The following is a 22,652-nucleotide window of genomic DNA, read 5'->3' on the forward strand; positions in this document are numbered from 1 at the left end:
ATATCCCCTATCCCTAGTCCTAACCCTAGTTATCCCCTGTCCTTAATTCAGTGACTGAAAGTATTGTGAATTCAACCAAAACGTTTTGATGGAAAATGTGCCATGAAATGTTCACTTTTCTCCTTTGCAGGTTCTAAATATATCCTGCAGTTTGAATTTGGCATTGCTAGCATGCATATCAAATGGCCATTCGCCCAAGACTCTGGTGTCATTATGTGTAGAGCCAAGAACCTCAGTGGAGTCGATGAAACACATGCCAACTTTGTGTGCCAAGGTGAGTTACTGTTGTTATTGTATGTGAATTTTTATGGATGAACATGCAGAGATTGGGCTTTCTTAAGGAGCTAAATCCTGGCTAGCTAAGAATCTGTCCCAGTTAGATGGAAAATAGGCAATAAGGCTGATTTTACAAGAAATTTGCATTCTTTCTGTTCTTGCTTGTTACTGAAGATATCTTTCTGAAAAGTCACCGTGCCTCCTGTCACCCACTAGTTATGCCCAAGGCTTGATTTGTCATTATGTTGTGTCATGCAAAGGTTGAACCAAGATCAAATAAAACAAAACAAGATAATATGGACAACCAACCAGTGACTGGTCTGAATCAATATAGTGAATTGAATCAAAGAATTTTTTGTCATCCAAAATCATGCTGGGTATCCCTACTGAGAAATAGTGCTGTTATAATTTCTCGTACAGTGCAAATTTTATGTATATGGAGAATTATGAAACAATTTTTATGCAATTTCGTAACAGGTAAAGAAGCCATTGTGCTTAAAAGTCAGCTCAGTAAGGAAATGCAAGCTGGAATACAGAGAACGCTAGATCTAGATGAGGAGCGTGGGTGAGTATAACTGGCATGACCAGTCTTTCTATTTGAAAAAGATGAAACCAGTGCGCAATGAGATCTATCAGTGATGGGGCAGTAAAAAAATGGGGCACAAAATTCTTGTTTTAAAATATTTCTTTACATTTTTTTTTCATTTTTTTTCAAAATAATTGCTACATGTTTATGTTAACTTAATTTTTCCGCACAGGCTTCCTGTGACCTTACCAGATGTGCCCGAGACCTTCCCAGCACCTAAATTCACACATGTTCTTAACAATGTAGAGATCGCAGAAGGTAGTGATGCACACTTTACCTGTAGAGTGGAACCATCCAATGATCCCAAGCTGAAGATTGAATGGCTGAGAAATGGACAACCAATTGAAGGTAAGATTTTACATCTTGTTTGTTTATACCTGGTGTACACAATTTGTATGGGAGAAAACAAGCTGATCTCTAGCCAAGTCTCTAAATCATTTGTCAGGAATTTCTGTAAAGTGCAATGATTTCATGTATTGGGCTTTATAAATTTGTGTTGCTTGTGTGTGTACTTATTACTTGTAATTACTGTAGAAAGGTATGTTCATTCTGTTGCGAAGTGCCATCGATTCTAGTCCAATAAGCTAAAGCATATGGTAGCAAATTTGTATTATGAATTTCATGATAAACATTTTGACGTGAAAAATGACATGTTCTTTTTTATCCTATGCAGGTTCCAAATATATCCTGAAGTTTGAATTTGGCATTACTAGCATGCACATCAATGGTCCATACTCGCAAGATTCAGGTATCATTACATGTAGAGCCAAGAACCTCAGTGGAGTTGATGAAACGCAGTGCAATTTTGTGTGCCAAGGTAAGTTACATTTGTTAATGTATGGACTCATATGGACATGCACAGAGATATCTCTATAATGCCTATTTGCTCCACAAGCCCTTATATTGTGATGTCAAGCTAAAGAAGCTGTTACTTTTGAACAAACAATTAGGCTCTCTAATAACATAAGATCATGATATTGAGCCTTTATAGTTTTTAGTAGAATTTGCAATTGTATTCAGGGTGTAGGTAACAGGTCACTCAACAGAGTTCAATCAAGTCTGCTTTGTTTCTTTGTATTTTAAATGCATACTTTTTTTTATCAGTGAACTTCTTTTGAATTATCATTTCGTGTGTATGGAAGGTTATGAAACTCATTTTCATATGTGCATGTTTGTTATTTCTTTACAGGTAAAGAAACCATTGTGCGTCAAAGTCAACTCCCTAAGGATATGCAAGCTGGAATACAGAGTACGCTAGATATGGATGAGGGTCGTGGGTAAGTAAAACTACCTGGATAGGCTTGAGATCGTCTTTTATTATGAGATGAATATCATTGTTACAGTCAAGGGTGGATGCTTCAATTAATGTCAAGTTATATTACTAACAGCAAGAAAGTTAATTTTTTGGGCAAGATTTATTGGCATATTCCAGTTGAAATGCATACACACTCTATGAAAGACATGTTCTTAATCTTCTACACACGGGACACAGATTTCAAATGGAGTCACCCATTCAGGTAACCCCATTTGAAATTCACACTCCCTATATTAAGATTAAGGTCATGTCTTCCATAAAGGGGTGATGGATTTCAACTGGAATATCCCAATATTCAAATTTAGGGTGACCATATTGGTAGATGTAACACACTGGTGTGGTTAGCTCTTGAGGAAGGGGACAAATGTTCACATATTGTACTCTTTCTTTTCTCTCTCATCTAGCCTTCCAGTGGAACACCCTGAGAGAGAAGTAACATATCCAGCACCCCATTTTACGATTGGCTTTGATGATGTAACTATCACTGAAGGCCAAGATGCATATTTTGCCTGCAAAGTAGAACCAACTGATGATCCCAAGTTGGAAGTACAATGGCTCAGAAATGGAGCACCTATTGAAGCAGGTGAGTGAATTTTTGGAGCAATTCCATCTGATTCCTGACTTAGTGGTGTAGCAAGGTTTTCTGAACGGGGTGGGACACATACTCTTTTTTTTTTTGCCAATTGAAATTGTGAGCTCATGTTCTTTCCCAGGGCGGGCAAGAATCTAAGATGTGGCCTTAACATTATAGCAATATTAGTTTGTTATTTCAATTTTGTTAATTTTTAACATGAATAGGCGCACGGAAAGAAGCACATGGCAGATTATTGCAACATGTTGTATGGGTTCTTCCCCTTTGACAACCTTTACCGGGACTGGTACACACAAAATTATGGATTGTTGACCCCAAATTGTATACACCAGGGACTGTCCTGTACCAATGACCTTAGGATGTACTGATGGTCCATGATAAAGGGAGGGGGGTGCACAGCCCTTGTCTCCTCTGTGAAGCCACTGTCCTGACCCACATGATTTCCCCTATCCCTAGCCCTAGTTATCCCCTATCCTTAATTCAGTGACTGAAAGTATTGTGAATTCAACTAAAATATTTTGATTGAAAACATGCTATGAAATGTTTACTTTTCCCATTTGCAGGTTCTAAATATATCCTGAAGTCTGAATTTGGCGTTGCTAGTATGCATATCATATGGCCTTTCGCAGACGACTCTGGTGTCATTACGTGTAGAGCCAAGAACCTCAGTGGAGTTGATGAAACACAGGGCAATTTTGTGTGCCAAGGTGAGTTGCAGCTGATATTGTATGTGGACTTATATATATATCTTTCTGAAAGGTCAGTGTGCCTCCTCACCTACTAGTTACGCCCAGGGTAAAAGAGGCTTGCTTTGTCATTACAATGTGTCATGTGAAGGTTGAACCAAGATCAGACAAATTAAAATTAGATAATATGGACATATGCCCTCATCCCACAAGCCCTGTCTCTGGTGTTGGCTCAGTACATCAAGCTAGGTAAGCAGTGACCTCTGAATCTAGAATTAAACTTTTTTGTTACCTAAAATCATACTTGTGTCCCTACTGTGAAATTGAGCCATTATAATTTGTAGTAGAGTGCATAGTTGTTTTTGGAGTGAAGGTGACGGGTTAATTGGACAAAGTCACTCAACCGTGTTCAATCAAGTCGACATTGTTTCTTTGTCTTTTAAATGCACATATTTTTAACCAGTATTTCCTCTTTTGAAACTATCATTTTGTGTATATGGCGAATTATGAAACCATTTTCATATGTGTTTGTATGCGATTTCTTAACAGGTAAAGAAGCCATTGTGCGTAAAAAGTCAGCTCAGTAAGGAAATGCAAGCTGGTATACAAAGTACACTAGATCTAGATGAGCATGGGTGAGTATAAGTGGCCTACTATATTCTGTGAATATAATGATCGCAAGAACCAAGAATCGTGCAACCAAAGAACCACAAAATTGTTGTTTTTATATATATTTTTACATTTTTTCTTATTATTTTTCAAATTAATTGCTACATGTGTATGTTAATTTTTCCACACAGGCTTCCCGTTACAGAGTTGCCAGATGTGCCTGAGACCTTCCCAGCACCAAAGTTCACACATTATCTTGATAATGTAGAGATCGCAGAAGGTAGTGATGCACACTTTAGCTGTAGAGTGGAACCATCGAATGATCCCAAGCTGAAGATTGAATGGCTGAGAAATGGACAACCAATCACAGCAGGTAAGATGGTTCATCTTGTTTGTTTATACTTGATGTACATAGAATTTGAATGGGAGAAAACAAGCTGATTTGGGTACTCTACATGCTTTCTAGTCAAGTCCCTGAATTATTTCTCAGGGATGTCAGTAAAGTGTAATGATTTCTTGTATTGGGCTTTATAAATTGGTGTACTTATTACTTGTGATTACTGTAGGAAAGTATTTACATTCTGTTGCAAAGTGCCATCGATTCTAGTCAGTCAATAACTTAATGCATATGGTAGCAAATTTGTATTATGATTTTCATGAAAAACGATTTGACATAAAACATGAAATATTCACTTTTCTCCTATGAAGGTTCCAAATATATCCTGAAGTTTGAATTTGGTATTACTACCATGCACATCAATGGGCCATACGCACCAGATTCGGGTGTCATTACATGTAGAGCCAAGAACCTCAGTGGAGTTGATGAAACGCAGTGCAATTTTGTGTGCCAAGGTAAGTTACATTTCTTAATGTATGGACTCATATGGACATGCATAGAGATATCTCTATGATGCCTATTTGTTCCATAAGCCCTTATATTGTGATAAGCTTTCTAGTAACACAAGATCATAAAATTGAGCCTTTATAGTTTACAGTAGAGTTTGTAGTTGTATTTTTAAATGCACACTTTCTTATCAGTGTAACTTCTTTTGAATTAAACTCATTTTCATATGTGCATGTTTGTGATTTCTTCACAGGTAAAGAAACCATTGTGCGTCAAAGTCAGCTCCCTAAGGATATGCAAGCTGGAATACAGAGTACGCTAGATATGGATGAGGGTCTTGGGTAAGTAAAACTACCTGGATAGGCTGGAGATTTTCCTTTTCTTATGAGATGAATATCATTGTAACAGTCAAGGGTGGATGCTTCAAGTAATGTCAAGTTATATAACTAATAGCAAGAAAGTAAATTTCATGGGCAAGTTTTCTTGGCCTATTCCAGTTGAAATCCCTATACACCTTCTATGAAAGACATGTACTTAATCTTCCACACATGGGACATAGAATTCAAATGGTGTCGCCCATTCAGGTAACCCGATTTGAAATTCCCACTGCCTGTGCGGAAGATTAAGGTCATATCTTCCATAAAGGGGTGATGGATTTCAACTGGAATATTCAAATTTCGGGTGACCATATTGGTAGATGTAACACACTGGTGTGAATATATAGCTCTTGCGGAAGGGGACAAATGGTCTCATATTTTACTCTTCCTTTTCTCTTTCTTCTAGCCTTCCAGTGGAACACCCTGAGAGAGAAGTAACATATCCACCACCCCATTTTACGATTGGCTTTGATGATGTAACTATCACTGAAGGCCAAGATGCATATTTTGCCTGCAAAGTAGAACCAACTGATGATCCCAAATTGGAAGTACAATGGCTCAGAAATGGAGCGCCAATTGAAGCAGGTGAGCGAATGTTTGGAGCAATTCCATCTGATTCCTGACTTAGTGGTGTAGCAAGGCTTTTGGAATGGTTTGTGACACATACTTATGAATGAACTGACTGATTTTTTTTTTGCCAATTAAATTGTGAGCCCAGTTTCTTTCCCAGGGTGGTTAAGAATCTAAGAGGTGTGGCAGAGTAGGGTGGACACCAAAAAAATTTCAGAAATTTTGCTTTAACATTCGTATTGCAATAGTTTTTTTTTTCAATTTTGTTCATTTTTAACATGATTAGGCAAAAGGAAAGAAGCACAAGGTAGATTTTTGACCCCAAATTCCTCACACCAGGGACCGCCGTATCCCGATGACCTAAGTTGTACCATTGGTACATGACAAGGGGGGGGGGGGCACAGCCCTGGTCCCCACTGGGAAGCCACTGTCCTGACCCACATGATATCCCCTTTCCCTAGTCCTAACCCTAGTTATCCCCTATCCTTAATTTAGTGACATAAAGTATTGTGAATTCAACCAAAAACGTTTTGATGGAAACATGCCATGAAATGTTCACTTTTCCCCTTTGCAGGTTCTAAATATATCCTGAAGTCTGAATTTGGCGTTGCTAGTATGCATATCATATGGCCATTTGCGGACGACTCCGGTGTCATTACGTGTAGAGCCAAGAACCTCAGTGGAGTTGATGAAACACAGGGCAACTTTGTGTGCCAAGGTGAGTTGCAGTTGATATTGTATGTGGACTTATATAGATATCTTTCTGAAAGGTCAGTGCGCCTCCTCACCTACTAGTTACGCCCAGGTAAAAGAGGCTTGCGTTGTCATTATGATCTGTCATGTGAAGGTTGAACCATGATCAAACAAAGTAAAAGTAGACAATATGGCCATAAGCCCTCATCCCACAAGCCCTTTCTCTAGTGTTGGCTCAGTACATCAAGCTAGGTAACCAGTTGCTTCTGGAAAAACTAGAATTAACCGTTTTGTTACCTAAATTCATGCTTGTGTCCCTTCTGTGAAATTGAGCCATTATAATTTGTAGTAGAGTACACAGTTGTTTTTGGAGTGAAGGTAACAGGTTAACTGGACAAAGTCACTCAACCGTGTTCAATCAAGTCTACATTGTTTCTTTGTCTTTTAAATGCACACATTTTTTACCAGTATTGAAACTATCATTTTGTGTATATGGCGAATTATGAAACCATTTTCATATGTGTTTGTATGCGATTTCTTAACAGGTAAAGAAGCCATTGTGCGTCAAAGTCAGCTCAGTAAGGAAATGCAGGCTGGAATACAAAGTACACTAGATCTAGATGAGCATGGGTGAGTATAAGTGGCCTACTATAATCTATGAATATAATGAGCGCAACTACCAGGAATCGCACAACCCGCGAACCACAAAATTCATGTTTTTACATATTTTTTTTAAATATTGTTTTTTACATTTTTTCTCATTATTTTGTCAAATTAATTTCTACATGTGTACGTTAATTTTTCCGCACAGGCTCCCTGTGACAGAGTTGCCAGATGTGCCTGAGACCTTCCCAGCACCAAAGTTCACACATTATCTTGACAATGTAGAGATGGCAGAAGGTAGTGATGCACACTTTAGCTGTAGAGTGGAACCATCGAATGATCCCAAGCTGAAGATTGAATGGCTGAGAAATGGACAACCAATCACAGCAGGTAAGATGGTTCATCTTGTTTGTTTATACCGGGTGTACACAGAATTTGAATGGGAGAAAACAAGCTGATTTGGGTACTTTACATGCCTTCTAACTTATTTTTCAGATTATTTGTCAGGGTTTTCTGTAAAGTGCAATGATTTCATGTATTGGGCTTTATAAATTGGTGTACTTATTACTTGTGATTACTGTAGAAAAGTATGTACATTCTGTTGCAAAGTGCCATCGATTCTAGCCAATAACTTAATGCATATTGTAGCAAATTTGTATTATGAATTTCATGAAAAATGATTTGACATGAAACATGAAATGTTCAATTTTCTCCTATACAGGTTCCAAATATATCCTGAAGTTTGAATTTGGTATTACTACCATGCACATCAATGGGCCATATGCACCAGATTCGGGTGTCATTACATGTAGAGCCAAGAACCTCAGTGGAGTTGATGAAACACAGTGCAATTTTGTGTGCCAAGGTAAGTTACATTTGTTAATGTATGGACTCATATGGACATGCATAGAGATATCTCTATGATGCCTATTTGTTCCATAAGCCCTTATATTGTGATAAGCTTTCTAGTAACACAAGATCATAAAATTGAGCCTTTATAGTTTACAGTAGAGTTTGTAGTTGTATTTTAAATGCACACTTTCTTATCAGTGTAACTTCTTTTGAATTAAACTCATTTTCATATGTGCATGTTTGTGATTTCTTCACAGGTAAAGAAACCATTGTGCGTCAAAGTCAGCTCCCTAAGGATATGCAAGCTGGAATACAGAGTACGCTAGATATGGATGAGGGTCTTGGGTAAGTATAACTACCAGGATAGGCTGGAGATTTTCCTTTTCTTATGAAATGAATATCATTGTAACAGTCAAGGGTGGATGCTTCAAGTAATGTCAAGTTATATTACTAATAGCAAGAAAGTGAATTTCATGGGCAAGTTTTCTTGGCCTATTCCAGTTGAAATCCCTATACACCCTCTATGAAAGACATGTTCTTCCACACATGGGACACAGAATTCAAATGGAGTCGCCCATTCAGGTAACCCCATTTGAAATTCCCACTGCCTGTGCGGAAGATTAAGGTTATATCTTCCATGAAGGGGTGATGGATTTCAACTGGAATATTCAAATTTGGGGTAACCATATTGGTTGATGTAACACACTGGTGTGGTTAGCTCTTGTGGAAGGGGTCAAATGGTCTCATATTTCTCTCTTCCTTTTCTCTTTCTTCTAGCCTTCCAGTGGAACACCCTGAGAGAGAAGTAACATATCCACCACCCCATTTTACGATTGGCTTTGATGATGTAACTATCACTGAAGGCCAAGATGCATATTTTGCCTGCAAAGTAGAACCAACTGATGATCCCAAGTTGGAAGTACAATGGCTCAGAAATGGAGCGCCAATTGAAGCAGGTGAGCAAATGTTTGCAGCAATTCAATCTGATTCATGACTTAGTGGTGTAGCAAGATTTTCGGAATGGGGGTGGGACACATACTTGTGAATATACTGATTGAATTATTTTGCCAATTGAAATTATGAGCCCAGTTTCTTTCCCATGGTGGTCAAGAATCTCAGAGGTTTGGGAGGGTGGGGTGGACAGAAATTTTGCTTTAACATTTTCGCAATATTTTTTTGCAATTTAAATTTTGTTAATTTATATTATGAATATGCGAAAAAGGAAAGAAGCACAAGGCAAATTTTTGACCCCAATTTTTTTACACCAGGGACCACCGTGTCCCGATGACCTAAGTTGTACCGATGGTCCATGATAAAGGGGGGAGGGAGACACAGCCCTGGTCCCCACTGGGAAGCCAATGTCCTGACCCATATGATATCCCCTATCCCTAGTCCTTACCCTAGTTATCCCATATCCTTATTTCAGTGACAGAAAGTATTGTGAATTCAACCAAAATATTTTGATTGAAAACATCCCCTTTTCCCCTTTGCAGGTTCTAAATATATCCTGAAGTCTGAATTTGGCGTTGCAAGCATGCATATCAAATGGCCATTCCCGGAAGACTCTGGTGTCATTACGTGTAGAGCTAAGAACCTCAGTGGAGTTGATGAAACACAGGGCAATTTTGTGTGCCAAGGTACGTTGCAGTTGATTTTGTATGTCGACTTATATGGACATCTTTCTGAAAGGTCAGTGTGTCTCCTGTCACCTACTTGTTATGCCCAGGGTAAAAGAGGCTTGCTTTGTCATTACAATGTGTCATGTGAAGGTTGAACCAAGATCAAACAAAATAAACTTGGATAATATGGACATATGCCCTCATTCCACAAGCTCTTTTTCTGGTGTTGGCTCAGTACATCAAGCTAGGTAACCAGTGACTTCTGAATCTAGAATTAAACGTTTTTGTTACCTAAAATCATGCTGGTGTCCATGCTGTGGAATTGAGCCATTATAATTGGTAGTAGAGTGCGCAGTTGTTTCTGGAGTGAAGGTGACAGGTTAACTGGACAAAGTCACTCAACCGTGTTCAATCAAGTCTACATTGTTTTTTGTCTTTTAAATGCACATATTTTTAACCAGTATTTCCTCTTTTGAAACTATCATTTTGTGTATATGGCGAATTATGAAACCATTTTCAAATGTTCTTGTATGCGATTTCTTAACAGGTAAAGAAGCCATTGTGCGTAAAAGTCAGCTCAGTAAGGAAATGCAAGCTGGTATACAAAGTACACTAGATTTAGATGAGCATGGGTGAGTATATGTGGCCTACTATATTCTGTGAATATAATGATCGCAAGAACCAAGAATCGTGCAACCAAAGAACCACAAAATTGTTGTTTTTATATATTTTTATACATTTTTTCTCATTATTTTTCAAATTAATTGCTACATGTGTATATTAATATTTCCACACAGGCTTCCCGTGACAGAATTGCCAGATGTGCCCGAGACCTTCCCAGCACCAAAGTTCACACATTATCTTGATAATGTAGAGATTGCAGAAGGTAGTGATGCACACTTTAGCTGTAGAGTGGAACCATCCAATGATCCCAAGCTGAAGATTGAATGGCTCAGAAATGGACAACCAATCACAGCAGGTAAGATAGTTCATCTTGTTTGTTTATACTTGATGTACATAGAATTTGAATGTGAGAAAACAAGCTGATTTGGGTACTTAACATTTTTTTCTAGCCAAGTCCCTGGATTATTTGTCAGGGATTTCTGTAAAGTGCAATGATTTCATGTATTGGGCTTTATGAATATGTGTACTTATTACTTTGACATGAAACATGAAATGTTCATTTCTCTCCTACACAGGTTCCAAATATATCCTGAAGTTTGAATTTGGCATTACTACCATGCACATCAATGGGCCATATGCACCTGATTCGGGTATCATTACATGTAGAGCCAAGAACCTCAGTGGAGTTGATGAAACGCAGTGCAATTTTGTGTGCCAAGGTAAGTTACATTTGTTAATGTATGGACTCATATGGACATGCATAGAGATATCTCTATAATGCCGATTTGTTCCATAAGCCCTTATATTGTGATAAGCTTTCTAGTAACACAAGATCATGAAATTGAGCCTTTATAGTTTACAGTAGAGTTTGCAGTTTATTCAAGGTGTAGTTAACAGATCAAAAGAACAAATGTCATTAAACAATCATTAAATACACATTTCTTATCAGTGTAACTTCTTTTGAATTAAACTCATTTTCATATGTGCATGTTTGTGATTTCTTCACAGGTAAAGAAACCATTGTGCGTCAAAGTCAGCTCCCTAAGGATATGCAAGCTGGAATACAGAGTACGCTAGACATGGATGAGGGCCTTGGGTAAGTATAACTAGCAGGATAGGCTTTTGTCTTTCCTTATAAAATGAATATCATTGTAACAATCAAAAGTTATATTACTAATAGCAAGAAAGCAATTTTTATGGGCACGGTTTATTGGCCTATTCAAGTTGAAAGCCATACACTCCCTATGGAAGACATGTTCGTAATCTTCCATACACAGGACATAGATTTCAAATGGAGTCACTCCCTGTGTGGAAGATTAAGGTCATGTCTTCCATAAAGTGGTGATGGATTTCATCTGGAATATCCCAATATTCAAATATGGGGTGACCATATTGGTAGATGTAATACACTGGTGTGAATAGCTCTTGAGGAAAGGGACAAATGTTCTTATATTTTACTCTTCCTTTTCTCTTTCTTCTAGCCTTCCAGTGGAACACCCTGAGAGAGAAGTAACATATCCAGCACCCCATTTTACGATTGGCTTTGATGATGTAACTATCACTGAAGGCCAAGATGCATATTTTGCCTGCAAAGTAGAACCAACTGATGATCCCAAGTTGGAAGTACAATGGCTCAGAAATGGAGCGCCAATTGAAGCAGGTGAGCGAATGTTTAGAGTAATTCCATCTGATTCCTGACTTAGTGGTGTAACAAGGTTTTTCGGAATGGTGTAGGACATGTACTTGTGGATGTACTGACTGAATTTTCTTTGCCAATTGAAGTTGTGAGCCCAGTTTCTTTACAAGGGCAGTGAAGAATCTAAGAGGTGGGTGGGGGTGGACACCACAATTTTTTTTCAGAAATTTTACCTTGACATTTGTATAGTAATATTAGTTTTTTAAATTTTTTAATTGTGTTAATTTTTAACTTGAGTAGGCAAAAGTTAAGAAGCACATGGCAGATATTTGCAATATCAAGTGGTATGGGTTCTTCCTCTTGAAACTGGTACCGGAACTGGTACACACAAAATTATGGGTTGTTGATCCCAAATTGTTTACACCAAGGACCATCATGTCCCGATGACCTAAATTGTACCAATGGTCCATGATAAAGGGGGGAGGGAGACACAGCCCTGGTCCCCACTGGGAAGCCAATGTCCTGACCCACATGATATCCCCTACCCCTATTCCTAGCCCTAGTTATCCCCTATCCTTAATTCAGTGACTGAAAGTCTTTTGAATTCAACCAAAAACGTTTTGATTGAAAGCATGCCATGAAATGTTCACTTTTCCCCTTTACAGGTTCTAAATATATCCTGAAGTCTGAATTTGGCGTTGCTAGCATGCATATCAAATGGCCATTCGCAGAAGACTCTGGTGTCATTACGTGTAGAGCCAAGAACCTCAGTGGCGTCGATGAAACACAGGGCAACTTTGTGTGCCAAGGTGAGTTGCAGCTGATATTGTATGTGGACTTATATGGATATATTTCTGCCTCCTGTCACCTACTAGTTACGCCCAGGCTAAAAGAGGCTTGCTTTGTCATTAAAATGTGACATGTTAAGGGATCTAAAATGAGCGTTTATTGTGTTTCGAATTGCATTCTGAATACGAAGCATGTCTTTCTGATATTAAATAATTTTCACTATTTGAAAATCACAATATAATACAAATTTTATGACAAATTATACAAATTTGATATTTTTCAAATTTTTGATATATAACAGTCCTCGAAGTAAATTATATAAATCTAATGATATATTCTTAAAGTGTATGTAGCAGGAGGAAAAGCCGACGGTCAATTGAAAATTTTGACCTTTCATATTGAAGATATAGATTTTTCCCCAAAAAGACCTAATTTTTTTGGTCTTTTCGGAAAAAAAATCCATATCTTCAATACGAAAGGTCAAAATTTTCAATTGTTCGTCGGCTTTTCATCCCACCTACATACACTTTAAGTATAAATCATCAGATTTATAAAGTTTACTTCAAGTATATCAAAAATATCAATTTTTAATGATTTGCCATAAAATGTGTATCAAATTGCGAATTTCAAAAAATCAAAATTATTTGATATCAGAATAACATTCTTCGTATTCAGAATGCAATTCGATATGTCTGATGTGCTCTAATGTCCCAAAATAAATACTGTCCAAACGTTCATACCCCAGCCCTTAAGGTTGAACCAACATCAAACAAAATAAAATTTGATAATTATGGATATTATATACTCATCCCACAAGCCCTTTCTCAGTATATCAAGCTAGGTAACCAGTGACTTCTGAATATAGAATTAAATTTTTGTTACCTAAAGTCATACTTGTATCCCTACTGTGAAATTGAACCAATATAATTTGTAGTAGTGTGCACAGTAATGTGTCTGGAGTCAAATTCCCTCAGTGTTCAATCAAGTCTACATTTTTCTTCTTTTTAATGCACACATTTTTGACCTGTATAATTTCTTCTGAAATGATCATTTTGTGTATATTATGGCGAATTATGAATCCATTTTCAAATGTGTTTGTATGCGATGTCTTAACAGGTAAAGAAGCCATTGTTCGTAAAAGTCAGCTCAGTAAGGAAATGCAAGCTGGAATACAAAAAACACTAGAGATTGATGAGCATGGGTGAGTATAATTAAAATTGTGCATTGAGATCTGTCAAGGGTGAATTGGCATGATTTGCCCAAGGGAAGAGCTGCAAAGGGAGGGGAGATCAAGGTGACTGTGACAAATGTTTTCAAAAATGAAGAAAGAGGCCTGTTGGTAGATATAACACAATGGGGTGAGGAGTTCTGATGAAGGGATACAAATGTTCACATATTTTACTCCTCCTTTTCTCTCTCTTCTAGCCTGCCAGATACCCACGTTGAGGCAGTAGAACAAACATATCCAGCACCCCATTTTACAATGGGCTTTGATGATGTTACTATCAATGAAGGCCAGGATGCTCATTTTACCTGCAAAGTAGAACCAACTGATGATCCCAAGTTGGAAGTACAATGGCTTAGAAATGGAGCACCCATTGAAGCAGGTGAGTGAATGTTTGGAGCAATTTCCTCTGATTCCTGACTTTTTGGCGTAGCAAGGTTTTTTTTAGCAATATTTTTTTTTAATTTTAAAAAAATTTTAATGTAAATTGGCTAAAGGAAAGAAGAACTTTGCAGATTTTTCCTACTTTTTGTATGGGTTCTCCACCTTGACAACCGCTACTGGGACTGGTACACACAAAATTATGAATTTTCGACCCTAAATTGTTTACATCAGGGACGTCCACTAGTACTAACCCTAGTTATCCCCTATCCCGAATCAAGTAACTGAAAGTATTATTAATTCAACCAAAAACATTTTGATGGATAACATGTCATGAAATGTTCCCTTTTCCCATTTGCAGGTTCCAAGTATATCCTGAAATCTGAATTTGGCATTGCGAGCATGCATATCAAATGGCCATTCCCGGAAGACTCTGGTGTCATTACATGTAGAGCCAAGAACCGTAGTGGAGCTGATGAAACACAGGGCAACTTTGTGTGCCATGGTGAGTTACAGTTGATATTGTATATGGACTTATATGGATGAACATGCAGAGATAGGTCTTTCTTAGGAAGCTAAATCCTGTTCAGCAAAGAATCTGTCCCAGTTAAATGGAAAACAGCAAAAAAAGCTGATTTTACAAGAATTTTACATTCTATTCTTGCTTGTTACTTAAGATATTTTTTGAAAGGTTGGTGTGCCTTGTGTTACCCACTAGTTATGCTTGATCCCGAAGCCCTTTCTCTGGTGTTGGGTCAGTACTTCATGCAGGATAACCAGTGACTTGTGAATTTAGAATTAAACAGCTACATAAATTCATGCTGGTATGCCTACTGTGAAATTGAGCTATTATAATTTGTAGTATAGTGCAGTTGTTTCTGGAATCAAAGTCCCTCAACAGTGTTCAATCAAGTCTACATTTTTCTTATTTTAGATGCACACATTTTTGACCAGTATAACCTCTTTTGAAACTTTCATTTTGTGTATATGGCAAATTATGAAACCATTTTCAAATGTGTTTGTATACGATTTCTTAACAGGTAAAGAAGCCATTGTGCGTAAAAGTCAGCTCAGTAAGGAAATGCAAGCTGGAATACAAAGAACACTAGAGATAGATGAGCATGGGTGAGTATAACTGACATGCCCATTCTTTCCATTTGATAAAGAAGAAACCAGTGTGCAGTGAGATCTGTCAGGGGTGGGGACAGTAGCATTGGCATGATTTGCCAAAGGAAAGAGCTTCAAAGGGATGGGGAGATCAAGGTGACTGTGACAAATGTTTTCAAAAATGAACAAAGAGGCCTGTAGGTAGATGTAACACAATGGGGTGAGGAATCTTTATGAAGGGGTACAAATATTCACATATTTTACTCCTCCTTTTCTCTCTCTTCTAGCTTGCCAGACACCCATGTTGAGGCAGCAGAACAAACATATCCAGCACCCCATTTTACAATGGGCTTTGATGATGTAACTATCAATGAAGGCCAGGATGCTCATTTTACCTGCAAAGTAGAACCAACTGATGATCCCAAGTTGGAAGTACAATGGCTCAGAAATGGAGCACCCATTGAAGCAGGTGAGTGAATGTTTGGAGCAATTTCCTCTGATTCCTGACTTAGTGGTGTAGCAAGGGTTTCATAGCAATATTTAGTGGCTTTTCTTTTTAATTTGATTAAACTTTAATGTAAATAGGCGAAAGGTTAGAAGCACTTTGCAGATTTTTCCAACATGAGGTATGGGTTCTCCTCCTTGACAACTGGTACCGGGACTGATTCACACAAAATTATGAATTGTTGATCCCAAATTGTTTACACCAGGGACGGTCGTGCACCGATGACCTCCAGGGATGGTTATGGACTGATGACGTAACTTGTACTGATGGTCCATGATAAGAGGGGGTGCTGTCCCTGGTCCCCACCGGGAAACCACTGTCCTGACCCACATGATATTCCCTGGCCCTAGTTCTAGCCCAAGTTATCCCCTATCCTGAATCCTGTAACTGAAAGTATTGTTAATTCAACCAAAAACATATTGATGGATAACATTCCATGAAATATTTACTTTTCTCCCATGCAGGTTCCAAATATATTCTGAAATCTGAATTTGGCATTGCTAGCATGCATATCAAATGGCCATTCGCGGAAGACTCTGGTGTCATTATGTGTAGAGCCAAGAACCGAAGTGGAGGAGTTGATGAAACAGTTGATAGGGCAAACATAGTGGCGTAGAGTGTGCCATGGTGAGTTACAGTTGATATTGTAGTTTGTGGACTTATATGGATGAACATGCAGAGATTCAAAAACGGGGCTTTCTTACGGGGTGAACATGCAGAGATTGGGCTTTCTTAGGGGGAAACTAAATCCTGGTCAGCAAAGAATCTGTCCCAGTTAGATGGAAAACAGCAAAAAAAAAGCTGATTTTACAAGAATTTTACATTCTTTCTATTCTTGCTTGTTACTGAAGATATTTTTTGAAAGGTCGGTGTGCCTTGTGTCACCCACTAGTTATGCTTGATCCCAAATACCTTTTCTCTGGTGTTGGGTTAGTACTTCAATTCATGCAGGGTAACCAGTGACTTGTGAATCTAGATTTAATCAGTTAACATAAATTCATGCTGAAATTGAGCCATTATAATTTGTAGTAAGTGCACGGTTATTTCTGGATTTATGTACCTCAACAGTGTTCAATCAAGTTTACATTTTTCTTGTTTAAGATGCACACATTTTTGACCAGTATAACCTCTTTCGAAACTATCATTTTGTGTATATGGTGAATTATGAAACCATTTTCAAATGTGTTTGTATGCGATTTCTTAACAGGTAAAGAAGCCATTGTGCGTAAAAGTCAACTCAGTAAGGAAATGCAAGCTGGTATACAAAGTACACTAGATCTAGATGAGCATGGGTGAGTATAACTGACATTCCCATTCTTTCCATTTGATAAAGAAACCAGTGTGCAGCGAGATCTGTCAGGGGTGTGGGCAGTAGCATTGGTATGATTTACCAAAGAGAAGAGCTGCAAAGGGAGGGGGAGATCAAGGTGACTGACAAATGTTTTCAAAAATGAACAAAGAGGCCTGTAGGTAGATATAACACAATGAGGTGAGGAGTTCTGATGACGGGATACAAATGTTCACATATTTTACTCCTCCTTTTCTCTCTCTTCTAGCCTGCCAGATACCCACGTTGAGGCAGTAGAACAAACATATCCAGCACCCCATTTTACAATGGGCTTTGATGATGTTACTATCAATGAAGGCCAGGATGCTCATTTTACCTGCAAAGTAGAACCAACTGATGATCCCAAGTTGGAAGTACAATGGCTTAGAAATGGAGCACCCATTGAAGCAGGTGAGTGAATGTTTGGAGCAATTTCCTCCGATTCCTGACTTTTTGGCGTAGTAAGGTTTTTTTAGCAATATTTTTTTTTTTAATTTTTAAAAATTTTAATGTAAATTGGCTAAAGGAAAGAAGAACTTTGCATATTTTTCCTACTTTTTGTATGGGTTCTCCACCTTGACAACCGCTACTGGGACTGGTACACACAAAATTATGAATTTTCGACCCTAAATTGTTTACATCAGGGACGGTTGTGGACCGATGACGTCCACTAGTACTAACCCTAGTTATCCCCTATCCTGAATCAAGTAACTGAAAGTATTATTAATTCAAACAAAAACATTTTGATGGATAACATGTCATGAAATGTTCCCTTTTCCCCTTTGCAGGTTCCAAGTATATCCTGAAATCTGAATTTGGCATTGCTAGCATGCATATCAAATGGCCATTCCCGGAAGACTCTGGTGTCATTACGTGTAGAGCCAAGAACCGTAGTGGAGCTGATGAAACACAGGGCAACTTTGTGTGCCATGGTGAGTTACAGTTGATATTGTATATGGACTTATATGGATGAACATGCAGAGATAGGTCTTTCTTAGGAAGCTAAATCCTGTTCAGCAAAGAATCTGTCCCAGTTAAATGGAAAACAGCAAAAAAGCTGATTTTACAAGAATTTTACATTCTATTCTTGCTTGTTACTTAAGATATTTTTTGAAAGGTTGGTGTGCCTTGTGTTACCCACTAGTTATGCTTGATCCCGAAGCCCTTTCTCTGGTGTTGGGTCAGTACTTCATGCAGGATAACCAGTGACTTGTGAATCTAGAATTAAACAGTTACATAAATTCATGCTGGTATGCCTACTGTGAAATTGAGCTATTATAATTTGTAGTATAGTGCAGTTGTTTCTGGAATCAAAGTCCCTCAACAGTGTTCAATCAAGTCTACATTTTTCTTATTTTAGATGCACACATTTTTTTTTTTTTTTTCTTTTGAAACTTTCATTTTGTGTATATGGCAAATTATGAAACCATTTTCAAATGTGTTTGTATACGATTTCTTAACAGGTAAAGAAGCCATTGTGCGTCAAAGTCAGCTCAGTAAGGAAATGCAAGCTGGAATACAAAGAACACTAGAGATTGATGAGCATGGGTGAGTATAACTGACATGCCCATTCTTTCCATTTGATAAAGAAGAAACCAGTGTGCAGTGAGATCTGTCAGGGGTGGGGACAGTAGCATTGGCATGATTTGCCAAAGGAAAGAGCTTCAAAGGGATGGGGAGATCAAGGTGACTGTGACAAATGTTTTCAAAAATGAACAAAGAGGCCTGTAGGTAGATGTAACACAATGGGGTGAGGAATCTTTATGAAGGGGTACAAATATTCACGTATTTTACTCCTCCTTTTCTCTCTCTTCTAGCTTGCCAGACACCCACGTTGAGGCAGCAGAACAAACATATCCAGCACCCCATTTTACAATGGGCTTTGATGATGTAACTATCAATGAAGGCCAGGATGCTCATTTTACCTGCAAAGTAGAACCAACTGATGATCCCAAGTTGGAAGTACAATGGCTCAGAAATGGAGCACCCATTGAAGCAGGTGAGTAAATGTTTGGAGCAATTTCCTCTGATTCCTGACTTAGTGGTGTAGCAAGGGTTTCATAGCAATATTTAGTGGCTTTTCTTTTTAATTTGATTAAACTTTAATGTAAATAGGCGAAAGGTTAGAAACACTTTACAGATTTTTCCAACATGAGGTATAGGTTCTCCTCCTTGACAACTGGTACCGGGACTGATTCACACAAAATTATGAATTGTTGATCCCAAATTGTTTACACCAGGGACGGTTGTGCACCGATGACCTCCAGGGATGGTTATGGACTGATGACGTAACTTGTACTGATGGTCCATGATAAGAGGGGGTGCTGTCCCTGGTCCCCACCGGGAAACCACTGTCCTGACCCACATGATATTCCCTGGCCCTAGTTCTAGCCCAAGTTATCCCCTATCCTGAATCCAGTAACTGAAAGTATTGTTAATTCAACCAAAAACATATTGATGGATAACATTCCATGAAATATTTACTTTTCTCCCATGCAGGTTCCAAATATATTCTGAAATCTGAATTTGGCATTGCTAGCATGCATATCAAATGGCCATTCGCGGAAGACTCTGGTGTCATTATGTGTAGAGCCAAGAACCGAAGTGGAGTTGATGAAACACAGGGCAACTTTGTGTGCCATGGTGAGTTACAGTTGATATTGTATGTGGACTTATATGGGTGAACATGCAGAGATTGGGCTTTCTTAGGGGGCTAAATCCTGGTCAGCAAAGAATCTGTCCCAGTTAGATGGAAAACAGCAAAAAAAAAGCTGATTTTACAAGAATTTTACATTCTTTCTATTCTTGCTTGTTACTGAAGATATTTTTTGAAAGGTCGGTGTGCCTTGTGTCACCCACTAGTTATGCTTGATCCCAAATACCTTTTCTCTGGTCTTGGGTTAGTACTTCAATTCATGCAGGGTAACCAGTGACTTGTGAATCTAGATTTAAACAGTTAACATAAATTCATGCTGAAATTGAGCCATTATAATTTGTAGTAAGTGCACGGTTATTTCTGGATTTAAGTACCTCAACAGTGTTCAATCAAGTCTACATTTTTCTTGTTTAAGATGCACACATTTTTGACCAGTATAACCTCTTTCGAAACTATCATTTTGTGTATAATTATGGTGAATTATGAAACCATTTTCAAATGTGTTTGTATGCGATTTCTTAACAGGTAAAGAAGCCATTGTGCGTAAAAGTCAACTCAGTAAGGAAATGCAAGCTGGAATACAAAGTACACTAGATCTAGATGAGCATGGGTGAGTATAACTGACATTCCCATTCTTTCCATTTGATAACGAAGAAACCAGTGTGCAGCGAGGTCTGTCAGGGGTGTGGGCAGTAGCATTTGCATGATTTACCAAAGAGAAGAGCTGCAAAGGGAGGGGGAGATCAAGGTGACTGACAAATGTTTGAAAAGAACATCATTAAAATCATATGTGCCAATTATCAAAAAAATGACCAAAAATCACTATACGCCACTATGGAATAGCCAGCCGGTAAATGTTTTTCAAAATGAACAAAGAGGCCTGTAGGTAGATATAACACAATGAGGTGAGGAGTTCTGATGACGGGATACAAATGTTCACATATTTTACTCCTCCTTTTCTCTCTCTTCTAGCCTGCCAGATACCCACGTTGAGGCAGTAGAACAAACATATCCAGCACCCCATTTTACAATGGGCTTTGATGATGTTACTATCAATGAAGGCCAGGATGCTCATTTTACCTGCAAAGTAGAACCAACTGATGATCCCAAGTTGGAAGTACAATGGCTTAGAAATGGAGCACCCATTGAAGCAGGTGAGTGAATGTTTGGAGCAATTTCCTCCGATTCCTGACTTTTTGGCGTAAAAGGTTTTTTAGCAATATTTTTTTTTTTAATTTTTAAAAATTTTAATGTAAATTGGCTAAAGGAAAGAAGAACTTTGCAGATTTTTCCTACTTAACAACCGCTACTGGGACTGGTACACACAAAATTATGAATTTTCGACCCTAAATTGTTTACATCAGGGACGGTCGTGGACCGATGACGTCCACTAGTACTAACCCTAGTTATCCCCTATCCTGAATCAAGTAACTGAAAGTATTATTAATTCAACCAAAAACATTTTGATGGATAACATGTCATGAAATGTTCCTTTTCCCATTTGCAGGTTCCAAGTATATCCTGAAATCTGAATTTGGCATTGCTAGCATGCATATCAAATGGCCATTCCCGGAAGACTCTGGTGTCATTACGTGTAGAGCCAAGAACCGTAGTGGAGCTGATGAAACACAGGGCAACTTTGTGTGCCATGGTGAGTTACAGTTGATATTGTATATGGACTTATATGGATGAACATGCAGAGATAGGTCTTTCTTAGGAAGCTAAATCCTGTTCAGCAAAGAATATGTCCCAGTTAAATGGAAAACAGCAAAAAAAGCTGATTTTACAAGAATTTTACATTCTATTCTTGCTTGTTACTTAAGATATTTTGTGAAAGGTTAGTGTGCCTTGTGTCACCCACTAGTTATGCTTGATCCCGAAGCCCTTTCTCTGGTGTTGGGTCAGTACTTCATGCAGGATAACCAGTGACTTGTGAATCTAGAATTAAACAGTTACATAAATTCATGCTGGTATGCCTACTGTGAAATTGAGCTATTATAATTTGTAGTATAGTGCAGTTGTTTCTGGAATCAAAGTCCCTCAACAGCGTTCAATCAAGTCTACATTTTTCTTATTTTAGATGCACACATTTTTGACCAGTATAACCTCTTTTGAAACTTTCATTTTGTGTATATGGCAAATTATGAAACCATTTTCAAATGTGTTTGTATACGATTTCTTAACAGGTAAAGAAGCCATTGTGCGTAAAAGTCAGCTCAGTAAGGAAATGCAAGCTGGAATACAAAGAACACTAGAGATTGATGAGCATGGGTGAGTATAACTGACATGCCCATTCTTTCCATTTGATAAAGAAGAAACCAGTGTGCAGTGAGATCTGTCAGGGGTGGGGACAGTAGCATTGGCATGATTTGCCAAAGGAAAGAGCTTCAAAGGGATGGGGAGATCAAGGTGACTGTGACAAATGTTTTCAAAAATGAACAAAGAGGCCTGTAGGTAGATGTAACACAATGGGGTGAGGAATCTTTATGAAGGGGTACAAATATTCACATATTTTACTCCTCCTTTTCTCTCTCTTCTAGCTTGCCAGACACCCACGTTGAGGCAGCAGAACAAACATATCCAGCACCCCATTTTACAATGGGCTTTGATGATGTAACTATCAATGAAGGCCAGGATGCTCATTTTACCTGCAAAGTAGAACCAACTGATGATCCCAAGTTGGAAGTACAATGGCTCAGAAATGGAGCACCCATTGAAGCAGGTGAGAGAATGTTTGGAGCAATTTCCTCTGATTCCTGACTTAGTGGTGTAGCAAGGGT

The 22,652-nt window shown here is 38.2% G+C and overlaps 1 protein-coding gene across 1 annotated transcript in view; it reads left to right on the forward strand.

The window, feature by feature from the left end:
- Window positions 1-22,652, forward strand: part of LOC140167508 (titin-like) — a 104,624-nt gene that overhangs the window by 74,576 nt on the left and 7,396 nt on the right. Inside the window, exons 52-77 of the mRNA XM_072190813.1 lie at window positions 131-274; window positions 754-841; window positions 1,035-1,210; window positions 4,773-4,916; window positions 5,162-5,249; window positions 5,692-5,870; window positions 6,430-6,573; window positions 7,094-7,178; window positions 7,360-7,541; window positions 10,822-10,965; window positions 11,255-11,342; window positions 11,728-11,906; window positions 12,548-12,691; window positions 13,788-13,872; window positions 14,097-14,278; window positions 14,639-14,782; window positions 15,318-15,402; window positions 15,672-15,853; window positions 16,354-16,458; window positions 17,097-17,181; window positions 17,446-17,627; window positions 18,005-18,148; window positions 18,680-18,764; window positions 20,845-21,026; window positions 21,380-21,523; window positions 22,059-22,143. Of these exons, the coding sequence (XP_072046914.1) occupies window positions 131-274; window positions 754-841; window positions 1,035-1,210; window positions 4,773-4,916; window positions 5,162-5,249; window positions 5,692-5,870; window positions 6,430-6,573; window positions 7,094-7,178; window positions 7,360-7,541; window positions 10,822-10,965; window positions 11,255-11,342; window positions 11,728-11,906; window positions 12,548-12,691; window positions 13,788-13,872; window positions 14,097-14,278; window positions 14,639-14,782; window positions 15,318-15,402; window positions 15,672-15,853; window positions 16,354-16,458; window positions 17,097-17,181; window positions 17,446-17,627; window positions 18,005-18,148; window positions 18,680-18,764; window positions 20,845-21,026; window positions 21,380-21,523; window positions 22,059-22,143 (3,475 nt within the window). The remainder of the gene's footprint in view (window positions 1-130; window positions 275-753; window positions 842-1,034; window positions 1,211-4,772; window positions 4,917-5,161; window positions 5,250-5,691; window positions 5,871-6,429; window positions 6,574-7,093; window positions 7,179-7,359; window positions 7,542-10,821; window positions 10,966-11,254; window positions 11,343-11,727; window positions 11,907-12,547; window positions 12,692-13,787; window positions 13,873-14,096; window positions 14,279-14,638; window positions 14,783-15,317; window positions 15,403-15,671; window positions 15,854-16,353; window positions 16,459-17,096; window positions 17,182-17,445; window positions 17,628-18,004; window positions 18,149-18,679; window positions 18,765-20,844; window positions 21,027-21,379; window positions 21,524-22,058; window positions 22,144-22,652) is intronic.

The sequence above is a fragment of the Amphiura filiformis genome, chromosome 13 (genome assembly GCF_039555335.1).
Source record: "Amphiura filiformis chromosome 13, Afil_fr2py, whole genome shotgun sequence".
Classification (NCBI taxonomy): domain Eukaryota; kingdom Metazoa; phylum Echinodermata; class Ophiuroidea; order Amphilepidida; family Amphiuridae; genus Amphiura; species Amphiura filiformis.